The sequence below is a fragment of the Leptinotarsa decemlineata genome, unplaced genomic scaffold, assembly GCF_025532065.1.
Source record: "Leptinotarsa decemlineata unplaced genomic scaffold, Ldec_3_MD MMD2_P_RNA_scaffold_1, whole genome shotgun sequence".
Classification (NCBI taxonomy): domain Eukaryota; kingdom Metazoa; phylum Arthropoda; class Insecta; order Coleoptera; family Chrysomelidae; genus Leptinotarsa; species Leptinotarsa decemlineata.
This window is the reverse complement of record NW_027412523.1, coordinates 190,447-203,425: the sequence shown is the minus strand read 5'-3', so window position 1 is coordinate 203,425 and position 12,979 is coordinate 190,447. Positions and strand designations below refer to the sequence as shown.

Sequence of the window (12,979 nt, the reverse complement as noted above, 5' to 3'; positions counted from 1 at the left end):
CCGAGTTGAAACCCGTTCAGCAAAAAGCTCAGATAAAAACCGCAGAGATCACCTTACTTCTGCACCTTCACCTTACTTCTTCAATAACATTGGAGACCTTGGCTTATTAAAGCTCCTGACGTTTGCTTTTCTCAGGTCGAGTCAGCATGTCCAGCATATGTGGTCTCGGCCTATATCCATCGACATAACGCGGCCTCAAGAGTGCTATATTACCATCTACGGCACTCTTACGGTATTGACGAGACACCGGTGTTGCCCTACGCTCCGGGGGATATTGAATCCGTTGTGGGGAACGAGAAGTGCCGAATTTATTGGAACTATTCGTTCCCCACCCTCAGGCTCATACAAGCTAATGAGCCTGATGTAGTCCTTCTCGATCACCAGAGCAAAACGATATTTGTCGTGGAGTTTTCAGCTCCTGGCGAGACGAATATCATCAGAAAAGAGGAGGAAAAATGGATAAAATATCGAGATTTTCTCTTCGAACTCCGCAGACTCCATCCAGATCACTCTGTCAAGATGGTTGTTCTGATTATTGGAGTCCTTGGTGGAATGATGTCCTCTCCACTCTCGAATCTCAAAATCATACCGGCTTGCCGCACTAAGGCAGAAATCTTAGCCGCACAGATGCAGAAGGCTGTCATTGTTGGCTCACTGCATTTGCTCAGGGCACATGATTCTCGGACCCAATGATCACTTGCCCCACGGTGTGGGGAGTGGTCATTGCTTGATAATGCTGGCGCGCCCTCCCGAATGTATCGGGGCTTCGGGGGATAGGGCCTGACCAGCGCATACTACGGTGGAAAAAAAAATAAAGCATTTTTTGCCCAACAGTAACAACCATTTACAGAGCAATTTAAGATGACAATATATATTAAGTGTACTCCTAGCACTGATACATAGAGATTTCAGCGTTATCATACGATATACGCTCTAGACTTATTTTTTAATTCGATTAAAGAACAGGAAAAAAGATACTTATGATGCACTGTTTGGAACCTTTGGTGTAGTAATGAATATTACTGGAGTTTTTTCCCAACACCAAATCGTTATTTTCAATACCTTGACACGTATTTAGATCACCAAGTGATCGTGTCGTGTGTCGAGGTGTTAAAAATAACGATTCGGTGTTGGGAAAAAACCCCAGTAATATTCAGAAAAAAATATCACAATATTCACAAATTTTGTTATAGTTCGTGCACATTACATAGATTGGTGCCTTAAGCATAAGGTTAGTTTGCGCCCGTTTACACATAAAAGTGTAGCTTTTTCGAGATGTTTGCCGGGGTACAAATATGTTGATGTAAGATAATAATTCACAGGAATCAATTTTATTGTTCAGATTGTAAGGAAGTCTGCGCCCTGCGTTTTTCTAAGGATATAAAGTCAAATCTTTGTAATAAAGAAACATAGTTTTGGCCTCTAGGTGGGTATACTCCATCAATTTTAAAGCTCAAAAATTTCAGAATTTTTTTTTGTGCCTTCTCCACGATAGAAATATATTGTCCATATATGGGGTTCCATATTAGAGATCCATATTCTAGTTTTGATCGGACAAAACAGAAATACATTTTTGTTAGAGCAGACAAATTTGTGAAATTTCTACAATTTCTTACAATAAAGCCATATGCACGATATGCTGCATTTACTGTACGACTAACGTGTATGTTAAAGGTGAGCTGCGCATCAAATTAAATCCCCAGATCTTTTATCTCGTCAGTACGCTGCAGTTCTACATTATCTATTGAGTATGCATAGTGAAGACTATTACTTTTCCTACTAAATTTCATTGCTTTACATTTGGATATATTCCCTGGGAGTTTATTTTTGATACACTACCTATGAAAAATATTCAACTGGATCTGCAAATAACTGCAATCATTTAAAGAAGTGACGGACGTATATAATTTTAAATCATCGGCGAACATAAGCCTCTTGCATTCGAGAGATGTACACAGGTCATTTATGTACAGCAAGAAAAACAGTGGGCCTAAATTAGATCCCTGTGGTACACCGCTGGTTGCCGTATACACTTCCGATTTGTAACCATTGTATTGTAATGGAATTATTGCATGAATACTTTATTTTGAAGTGAAATTGATGGATGAAACTTTCAAGATGGCGATTGGGCGCCATCTGGGAAAAAAATTAAATGGAAAGGGGGGCCTTGTGACACATCATTTTGAACACAACCCTAGAATATGAAGTCAATATCATCACCTACTACAAAATTTAATAATTTCTCGAAAACAAACACATTAATATCGATATTTCTAGAAATATTCCTAGCCTTATCGGGTTGTTGGCAATTCCAACAACCCAATAAGGCTTGTTAAGTTATTTTTTGTTTTTAAAAACGACAAAAAATATCAGCATGACAATGAACATCACTGTTCCGTTAGAATATTCTCATTTAGTTTTCGGTTCTACTAGTAGAAAGGTATCACGTCGACAATCTCTAAAATGGTCCATTCTCGTTCATTGAAAGAAAACTCATACCCAATATCCAGAAAAAATTAACGTTTGGACAGGTATATTGGAAAACCATATTGTAGGCCCTCTATTTATTGATCAAATTCCAACAGGGGAACTGTTTTTCAATATGCTGGAAACTACTGTTGACCCTCTCATCACTGAAATCGTCGAAGCGAATCCTAATGAACTCGATATGGATATTGTATTCCAACAAGGTGGAGCACCACCACATTACTCCAGACAAGTAAGAAACTATTTGGATACTACCTTTCCCGGTCGTTTGATTGGCCGTCGAGGTCCTACAGAATGGCCAGCCCGTTCGCCAGATTTGACACTTTTGGTCTTTTTTAATGGGACTATTCGAAGCAAAAGGTGTACGAAACTGAACCTGCTTCAATATTGGATATACGGCAGAGAATAATAAATATTTGTAGAGATATTGACGTTACTGTGTTCGGAAATGTTCGGGGTGAAATATCGTATAGGCTGTTCATATGTCAAGAAGTTCAAGGAACCATTTCGAGCATCTTCTGAACTGACCTCAAGCTTATTACCTCATATTATGTAGTTTAATGTCAATGTATTCAGAGTGCGACAGCTGGTTAACGAAAAAACAGATACTGCTGCGAAAGCTTCACCATTACGGATTTAAAAATAAGGCACATTCATGGTTTACGACATATTTATCTGGCCGCACACAAGTAGTAAAAACAAAAACAATGTCAAGTTTACGTAATATACAATGTGGTGTTCCGCAAGGATCAGTCTTAGGTCCAATTTTGTTTTTACTATATGTCAATGACTTGACGATGCTTGACATTTCAGGAAGTTTCACACTATTCGCCGATGATACCACCATACTATGGCATAAAGATAAGGAAGCCGATCTTCAACAGGTCATCAATTCAGATATAATAAAGGTTAAAGAGTGGTGCGACTCAAACCTTTTATTCTTCAATATATTAAAAACCAAGATAATGTCCTTCAAATGCGCAGTATCTGATATTTCTATCAACCACCAGATCATTGAAAACAGTGTGTTTTATAAATGTTTAGCACTTTACATTGACAACGGTCTCAAATTTAATGAACATGTCAAAAACCTGAATGAAAAATTGTCCTCTGGTTGTTATGCTGTAAAAATTGCTGCAAACGAAGTAGGTTACACAATCGCAAAGTCAGTATACTACTCCTTGATAGAGTCACATTTGCGATATGGTATCCCATTCTGGGGAGTGTGCAGTGGAAATGTTCTTCAAAGTGTTTTTGTTTTACAAAAAAGAGCCCCGAGTGAGAAGGTAGTTGAAGGTTTATAAATCAGACATACTTGAAACAGTGTGTCTGATTTATAAACATAAACAAAATGTCATTACAGATAGTAGATATGCCACCCGCCAAAGTAACCATATCAAACTACCTTTAGCATATTCCATTATATATAACGGCTGCAAGATGTACAACCACCTTCCAAATTATATCAAATATATACAGTCCAACACTGGCTTCAGAAAAGCTGTAAAAAGAGTTCTTTCCGATAGAACCTATTATAGTTTGGAAGAATATTATGCGGATATAATAGACTAAAAATAAATATACCAAAGCTTCACATTTTGATATCATATACCTACCTACTATTGTTTGTTATATTTTAAATTTTAAATGAGTGACTGATTGCTTTTTAACAATTCAATTTTGTAAAGTAGTGACTACGTATACTATGTATACTAAGTAAATAATTATCTAAATGTTATTCATTTAATTTAATTTATTTTATTTATACAGGCTTGGTCAACAAGATGTTATTCTTTGATAATAAAGCATATTTCGATTGATTGATTGATTATTAAATTTCCGCCATTTTGTAGCAAAAGGGTTGTAAAGTATTTACCAGGAGCTTCAAAAAGATTACCCCCTTTTCATTCAATTTTTTTCCCAGATGGTACCCAGTCGTCATCTTGAAAGTTTCATCTGTCAGTTTCAAAATAAAGTATTCATGCATTCGTTATCCCAAATTTAAATTTTTTGATTCGACCCTTTCAAAAAATAAAAGGTGGGGGGACATTAAAGAAAATCACTGTATATGGCTTCGGATATTAAATAATGGCATCTATTGAATTCATGCGAGAATTGATATCAAGAAATTATTGTGCTGTGTTCAAATATTTCAATTAAGTGAACAGGTTGCTCCTATTGAGTTGAAGTAAAATAAATCTTACCCTTAATATTATATAGTCCAACCATGGTATGGATGAAAATATTATACCTATAGCTAAAGTGAAAACTCCTATCAAGATAACAGCTAGCCGACCTGAAAAAGAAAAGAATAATTAAAATGGAATGAACAACAAAGGAGTTTCAATGAAATGTTTCACAAATTCTCTGACTTCATGGAAGTTGGTCGCAATCAAAATTTCAAAAAGATACTTGCCATAAATCGTAAACTCATGTAAACGCCAGAAAGCTTTGAAATATGCGATATTAATTAGAATTCCTAACGGCTTCATATTTATGCCTTCTTATGTATGAATATAATCCAAAATATATACTCTTGAATAAGTGTAAAATAACATAATGGTCATAATTTGAATCAGATTCCGGAGGAAGGATCTCCTGTTGCATTACATTAGATATTTAACGAAACTAATAAACTTATCAGTATCTGTAAATAAATACTGATGTAAATTAAGTCTAAATGACATAAGCGTCTAAAAGAGGAAAATAAGGTTAATTTTGACCATATTCTCCAATATTTTCAATTGAATAAATATTGTTAAAAAAAAAATAAAAAACACGCTTTTAAAGAACATCGAACTAAAAAGTTGAAAATATTTTTTTAAATCAGCTCAAAACAATAACAAACAAAAAATACTAGTATTATTTTTAAAAAAATTTACGGGCGCTTGATATAGAAAAAAAAATGGCACAATGATACTAGTATTTTTAGTTCGTTATTGTTTTAAGCTTATTAAAAAAATATTTTTAACTTTTTAGTTTGATGTTCTTTAAAAGCGTGTTTTTTAGTTTTTAAAGCTATATTTATTTTCATTTGTCAATTTAGTATGCTATAAAAGCGTGTTTTTTAATATTTTTGAACTATATATATTTTATCTAAACTTTGGGATTAATCACCCGTATATTTTTTAGGAAAATGACCATTGATATTTTCCGATTCCGGAGAAGGAACCTGAAAATTATCTACCAAGCCCAAAGAAGGCAGCAGGCGTGCGTGTTAATAAAAAAAAACTTTTTTCAAATGAAGAAATACGAATTATATCAAGGAGGTTACATACAGCGCCATCTGCCCGCGAATAGATCAAACAATAATGTCCATATATCAAAGAGGTTACATACAGCACCATCTGCCAGCGAATAGATCAAGCAATAATGTCGATAATTCTATCAAATACAGATCCCGAGCTTGAGAGTTACAAACAAACAAACATGTATACATACAGGTGAAGCTAATATAAAGCGTGTAAAAATAACGAATTGCCATCGAGGTATATGGAGCCTGAGTTAACCTTCTAATGTCTAATGTTTTAAATCATCTTCTTCGTGATATAATAGTTTGGCTGAAAAGCTCCTACACTAACATAGACAACTCATTTGTTTGGATAAAACTTGTTTTTTTTTAATTGAAAACAGTCATACAATTTTGGAAACCTTTTTTATATTACGATTTGTCTTTAACCTCAAAATAGGCCTCAGTTTCGACGATCCCCTCTTCATCGGTATTCTCTTGAGATCTGAGAACAGAAATAGTCGCTGGGGCCCAAATCTGGAGGATGCGGTGGAAGCCCAATTCATGCAATATTGTCATCGTTTTCATTGATTTGTAACTGTGAGATAAACCTCGACATTTGATCGAATTTGGCGGTTTTTTTTTCGGTTTTGGCTCTCCTGGGCTCTTCCATTGAGAGGATTGGACTTTGGTTTCGATGTCATCATAACCATATACCCAAGATTCATCACCAGCTTTGACCCTTTTGAGCAAATCTGGATCGCCTTTAATACCATTCAGCATCTCCTGAGCGATGCTCATGCTTTTTTGGTCAAAATTCAGCAATTTTGAAACGAACTTCATAAGCTTCTGCTCAATATTTCAGAAAAAATTGCATGGCATGAGTGATTCGACGATTTTCATAACAATTTTCTTCACATTCTCAACACTTTCATCGGTTGTCAATGTGCTAGGCCGTCCTGGACCAGTGTCGTCATTCACATTTTCTCAACCTTCTGTAACAATCTTGTGTCACTTGTAAACATTTTTCTAACTCAAGAGTACAAGCATGGTAGGCCACTGTCAACGTTTCAAGTGTTTTTGAGCACTTAGTTTCATTTCTCACACAAAATTTGATGTAAATTCTTTGATCCATTGTATATTTGGAGATTGGTATGGTAATAGGAAATGATTTGTTGAAATTGGTGCTACAAATGTCACTTTCACACCTTTCACAATTCATAAATCAGTGAGAAAATACAGGTACGGATATCAGGTACGTATTCAGTATACATCAATTGGTATCGCAAAAGTTCTGGTTTCATAACAAAATGTAAATAAATTTGGCATATTTTTGAAATTCAAAAACACCAACTGAAGTAAAGTTATATCTAGTAGGAATCTCCCGATAAAAATTGAAATATGGAAAGCTTATAGGTAACTCTACATTAAATAAAACTCTTTTGGAACACGCCCTTTTGAAAATAAGCACGATACGCTCTTGAGTCGAGACTTACTCAAAGCAATTACGATCATTAGTGCATTATTTGTTTAGGATAAATAGGAATACTTTGGTACTCGATAAATATTGCCATATTTCAGTCAAAACTCCAACTCAGATATCAAAGGTTTAAAACAAAATGTCAAACGACAAGAAGGTCAAAAACATTCAAGTATTTTGACAAAATTTATCAACTGAAAACTAAATTATATGTAACATTAGGGATATTTGCAATAATCATATTGTATGTGGAATAAAAATGTCTCCAATTGCAAAAGTGATTCATTGACAGATAACATTTTCAAATTCGATTCTTGCGAATATTATTGCAAGACAATTCATTGTACTAGAGCCCAGAAACAGTGGAACGACCTTTTCTTACTTAGGATTGTCCAGAATGCACTCGTGGTCCATTCTAGTACCACTGATGATACCTTTCTTGGGTCGAAACAGTGCTGTTTGTGTTGGATCATGAGCGTTTTATTTCTGGGTTCTTGAATCAAATGTAACTGAGCTTTTTGATTGTGTCACTCCATTTTGAGATTATATAATACTGTTAATATTTTAATAAGCCCAGAAACATCTGATGATGATTTACAGAAACGGAGGCTTTTTTTGCAGAAGTTCGGTTCACCAATTGAAAAAAAATGATTCATTAAAAAAATGAAATAAAACGGTTCAAGATCAGATTTCAATTAATTGAAACTGAAAATAGATGACTCAACTGAAACATCGAAACTCACAGATATAACATAATACTAAATTATACTGTTATAAATTAGTTTGGATATCATTTTTGTTCTTTCGCAATTTATGATTAAGGAAATGAACATTTACTCCTTGAAGAGTAATTGGGTAATTTCAACTTCTCCACGAAATATAATGTAGCTGGTTACTTCCCATTATGTTTTAATTCTTATGACTAATACTCATCATAATTGCAGATTTATAGCTAGTATATCATTAAACATAAGATTATAATCTTTGACATGGATTTCCTATTGTTATTGAAATTATGTTAACATTTTAATAACAGGTTCACCACTTTTGCGGTCTGAGGAAGACTCAATTTCGATGTTAGAAAGTTTGTTTTATAGAACACATGTAGGTGTGATTGTTTTGAGAGAATTGAAAAAGAAAAGAGGACATGACTGATGAACAATGGGTACAAAATCTGAAGTTGACGTTGCCGAAAGTTCCTGTAAATTTGAGTTTAGCTGATTATTTCATTCCTCATTGTCATGTTCGTTGTGGAGTTATGATGCTATTAGTGCGTTTCAGTTGCGTTATTTGACAATGATGAACAATCAAGTTGTGTAAGCTTGCTGTTTCTGCTAAAGAGTGACAAAGGAAAGATCATCTTACTCAAGTGTTCATTGAAATACGTTGGTACTGAAACTCAAAATGGCTTTATCATCTCTTTTCAGTCTATTTTCAGTAGTATCAAGTTGGGGACATTAAAATACAAAACCACTGGTATTAAATTTACACACATTTCAACCATGTAGTCGAGCTGTGTCAAAGACAGTCGAGACCCAGGTACAATGCTGTTTAGATCGGATCTTCCCTGCACTGATTAGGAGTAATACCTCGAAAACGGCCTGCAGGTTTGAATCAAGCTTGATCCTGCTGCTGGACGAACGATAATTAGCTGCATATTTTCCATTGTGAGGTAACCTGCATAAATATCCGGATATAATTCAATATCTAACGTGGTGTTAACCGGGGAGTAGTTGTTTTTGACAGGCATTCACGAATACCTACCGTGTAGGAAGCTTGGAAGGAATGGATTTTCTGAGATTTCATTTCAATCAAGGCCTCAATAAGATATGTAGCGAGCCGTATATATCAAGTCTATACGAAGCATCAAAATAAATGGTGAAACTGGAAAGTCTGGCTAAGAATAAATAGAAAACAATCTCTTTTCCCAATCACCAGAAATGCAATTCTCTTGAGAAGAGGAAAAGTACGGAGATAAATAACGGAAACCTGCTTTTTTGAAACGAAGACTCATTTATTCGTCTACATAATACTGTCGCCTTCTAATTAGATATTATGCAATTGTACCAGCGCTTATTTCGATCTTCGAAACACTTTTCAGGATAGCCTTCAGCACTTTCAGCTATACTTGTAAAACGACGGCCATATAACAATCTCTTCATTTTTATAAATAGGAATAAGTCACACGGGGACATGTCTGGCAAATATTGAGGCTGGGCATTGCTACAGTATTGTTTTTGGCCACATTTCATATACTTTGTTATGCTTCATCTAATTTTTTAAGTGAAATTTGATACTTTCTTCAAAAACTACAGCTCACGATTTGATCTTCACAAACTTCACAAAAATATATCACATGTTTCGCTAACATAGTAGCTTTTTCAAGTGATTAACATCACTTTCAAAATAAAGTTTCACAAACTTTATTTTGAAAAATATATCACAAGATGTTTTGCTAGCACAATAGCTTTTGTGATTTGAATCACTTGAAAAATCTACTGTGCTAGCGAAACATGTTGTGATATATTTTTCAAAATGAAGTTTGTGAAGATCAGATCGTGAAGTGTAGTTTTTGAAATTACTGTGGATCTTCATCAAGTAATGGCCGAATTAATCAGAAAACAAAATTGATACATTTCTTTCAAGAAACCGAAATCGCCGAGCTCGTAGAAATTGTATAACCTCAGTAGTGGGGGAGCCCACGATGCAAAATGGGGATTTACTCGAGCGTCATAGAGACATATTATGTTGCAAAGCTTGGATGATAAGAAGAAAAAAATGTTTTATAATATATACCTTTTTATCGGTGGAGCAAGCGGCTATAGAGCGCGTCAGATATTGATAACATCAATGTCCTACGTATTTTTAATAATGTTCGTATGTTAACCTGATCGTTTGCATGATGCGGGTGGTTGTACGTAAGGGTTTAAAGTGGAAAGAAAAAAAAATTCAATCGAGCGCGTCAGATTTTCTAAGGGGGTGTTAAGTGCACCAAAAAAAAGCTCTTATTCAATAATCTGACTATTTCGATCTGACGCAAACTCGCGGCCATTATTATGATGTGCAAAAAAATTCGCCATTTTGAAATACTCAAGCGTGTCAGATTTAGATATATAAGGTTCATCTTTATGTTTTAGACGTGCTGTCTCATAATCTGACGATTATCTAGAGGGAATCGCTAAATCTGACAAAAACAATGATTTTTTTCAATTTTTTCAAATCATTGAACTCAATTGTGGAATTTGCCGCGGTGGTAGTGCGCCCAACTCACGATCGGAAGGCCGTGGGTTCGATTCCCGCTTCGACCAGATATTTTTCTCGAGAGAATTTACCTGGTTGAAGCTGGGATGATTCTGCAATCATGTTAGGAATCACACGTTAAAAGGCAAGACCTCGTTAGTCCTTAGCTCGCACAAGTTTCTCAACTTCTGAGAGTTGTTGTTCGTATGGGGGCGACAGCTGATTAACGGAAAAACAGATTTCAAACAGATTTTAAGGTAATTGAAAAGCTCAAGAAATAACATGGAAATAAATAAGTGTATATTTTTTAAATAGAATACTTGTATTTATAAGAAAATAATTTTTAAAAAATGCTCAAAAAAATTCAATTTTTTGTTATCAATTGATTAATTCATCATCATCTTCATCACGAACGAGTCTCTGTGATGGCTGTGATGGCGTCATGGCAACAGAATTCAGAGTGGGGACGGAGTGAGAGAGTAATAGATAGAGAAAAAGTGAAAGAGGAATGGAAACGTGGAGAGGGAAATACAGGTACACACAGCTGCACGCATTATACTTTATCGACGAATTTTTGTTATTTCGGGTTGCGGAAATCGTCGGATTATATATTTTTCGTTATCCTTGAATTATTTCCTTCAAAATTAAAAAAATTAACTAAGATCGAGAATGTCGAAATGACGTTATTTTTTTACAACTTTCCTGCCCTCCTCTTTCTTTACGTCACTCTCAAATTGTCAGATTACTGGAATATACACTTTTTAGCATGTAATTAACTCACCCTACCTTAATCTGACGCGCTCAAAAATTTCTGATGATAAATTTTTTTTACTAATCTGATCCTTTATCCTTCACGGACGGCCTTATATATGAGGCTCATATTTGGTGGATGTACTTAACCGAGTACAAGGTATCCCCCTGTATATTAATCTGCCGCGCTTTAGTAAATCCCGAAATCCCCGCTTGGTCCCCCCTATGACAGCGGCTGCCATAGACAAAGTAAACAATGAATTCAACCGAAAATTTATCATACTTTAGGAGAATGTATACCAACATAATGAAAAAAGACAGTCGAACAAAATTCCCATTATTTTCTGAACTTACCTCGTATATCTTCTCATTTTGCATCAGAAATATTGAATTATTCATTACTTCAAATGTTTCATATGACGGCATTCCCAGAGGAACCTCAAAATTATTGTACATATTTTTCATTCAAATCCATTTCAGCGTATACTGGAAATCTTCAGAAATTTTAATCCACAATTATGTAATTCTTTGGAATGAATTCCAAGCTCATAATAGTTAATGACTGATCTAATATGTGGGTGAACTATTGATTATTTCCGACTAAATATTTTTATGTACAAGTATTCCTAAATCGGTTTCAGTTAAAGTTATATTTGATTAATTTGAAAAATTGAAAGCCGTACATTTTTAGAAGAGATTAATTTCTTGAAAATAGGTTTCAACCTGAATTTTGTTGATTCATACTATCCTGTAAGATACTCAGATCAATAATAAATGTATTCATATAATTGGCGGACACACTAGCCGCGAAAATAAATAGCGAAAGTACTCAAAAGTTTGTGAGTCTGATTCGCCAATTCCTCATTATTTTAACGACAAAAATCCGCTGCTCCGGTTATGAAATAACTATTGACCTACAAAACTTACCAAAACCTATTATAGCAACTGCAATAAATTAAGTCACAATTGCAATTCTTAATAACGCTGAATTGATTATAAAATCAATGCCACTCATTTGCATAATACATTTTTGAACGCTAATTATATCATCCTGTATCTGGTTTAGTAGTGAAAAAAAAAGTTTCGAGGATTGGCCAATCAAGATTGTTTGATTACACAAAAAACTTGTATATTGTTCGAGTATATGAGATAAAAAATCAAAAAAAAAAACAAATTACCGTCCAGAAATTGAAAGAATTGAGCCTCGAAGTTCTACCTCATCCACCATACTCCCCAGACCTGTCGCCAACCGACTACCATCTTTTCAAGCACTTCGTCAATCAGAACCAGGCAAAAACAGCTTCCGTCGACTTCATCGTATCCCGAGCACCCAATTTTCATTCTGACAGAATTAATCGACTTGTGTTACATTGGCAAAAGTGCGCTGATTCGAATGGCTTCTATATAGATTGAGTTGAATAAGTATTCAATGATATACTGCAGTTGAAAGTAGACTCATAAAAACGGACAAAACTCTTGAAACAACACAAAAACAACAATTATTCTGTATGAAAGTTCAGAAAGGTCTTGTCATTGAAATATTCGTCCAAACTATAATTAAGTTTATCTGAAAGTATACTTATGATGCACTGTTTGGAACCTTTGGTGTAGTAATGAATATTACTGGAGTTTTTTCCCAACACCAAATCGTTATTTTTAACACCTCGACACGTGTTTTAATCACCAAGTGATCATCTTCAAAGAGGAAGATTAAAACAGTTTTAATCTTCCTCTTTGAAGATGATCACTTGGTGATCGAAACACGTTAAAACTGTTTTAATCTTCCTGTATGA

At 34.7% G+C, this 12,979-nt stretch overlaps 1 protein-coding gene across 1 annotated transcript in view; it reads right to left on the bottom strand.

Moving 5' to 3' along the window:
* The window catches only part of LOC111508191 (scavenger receptor class B member 1), an 87,111-nt gene that overhangs the window by 51,426 nt on the left and 22,706 nt on the right, over positions 1-12,979 (bottom strand). Inside the window, exon 2 of the mRNA XM_074175175.1 lies at positions 4,692-4,783. Coding sequence (XP_074031276.1) covers positions 4,692-4,783 — 92 coding nt within the window. The remainder of the gene's footprint in view (positions 1-4,691; positions 4,784-12,979) is intronic.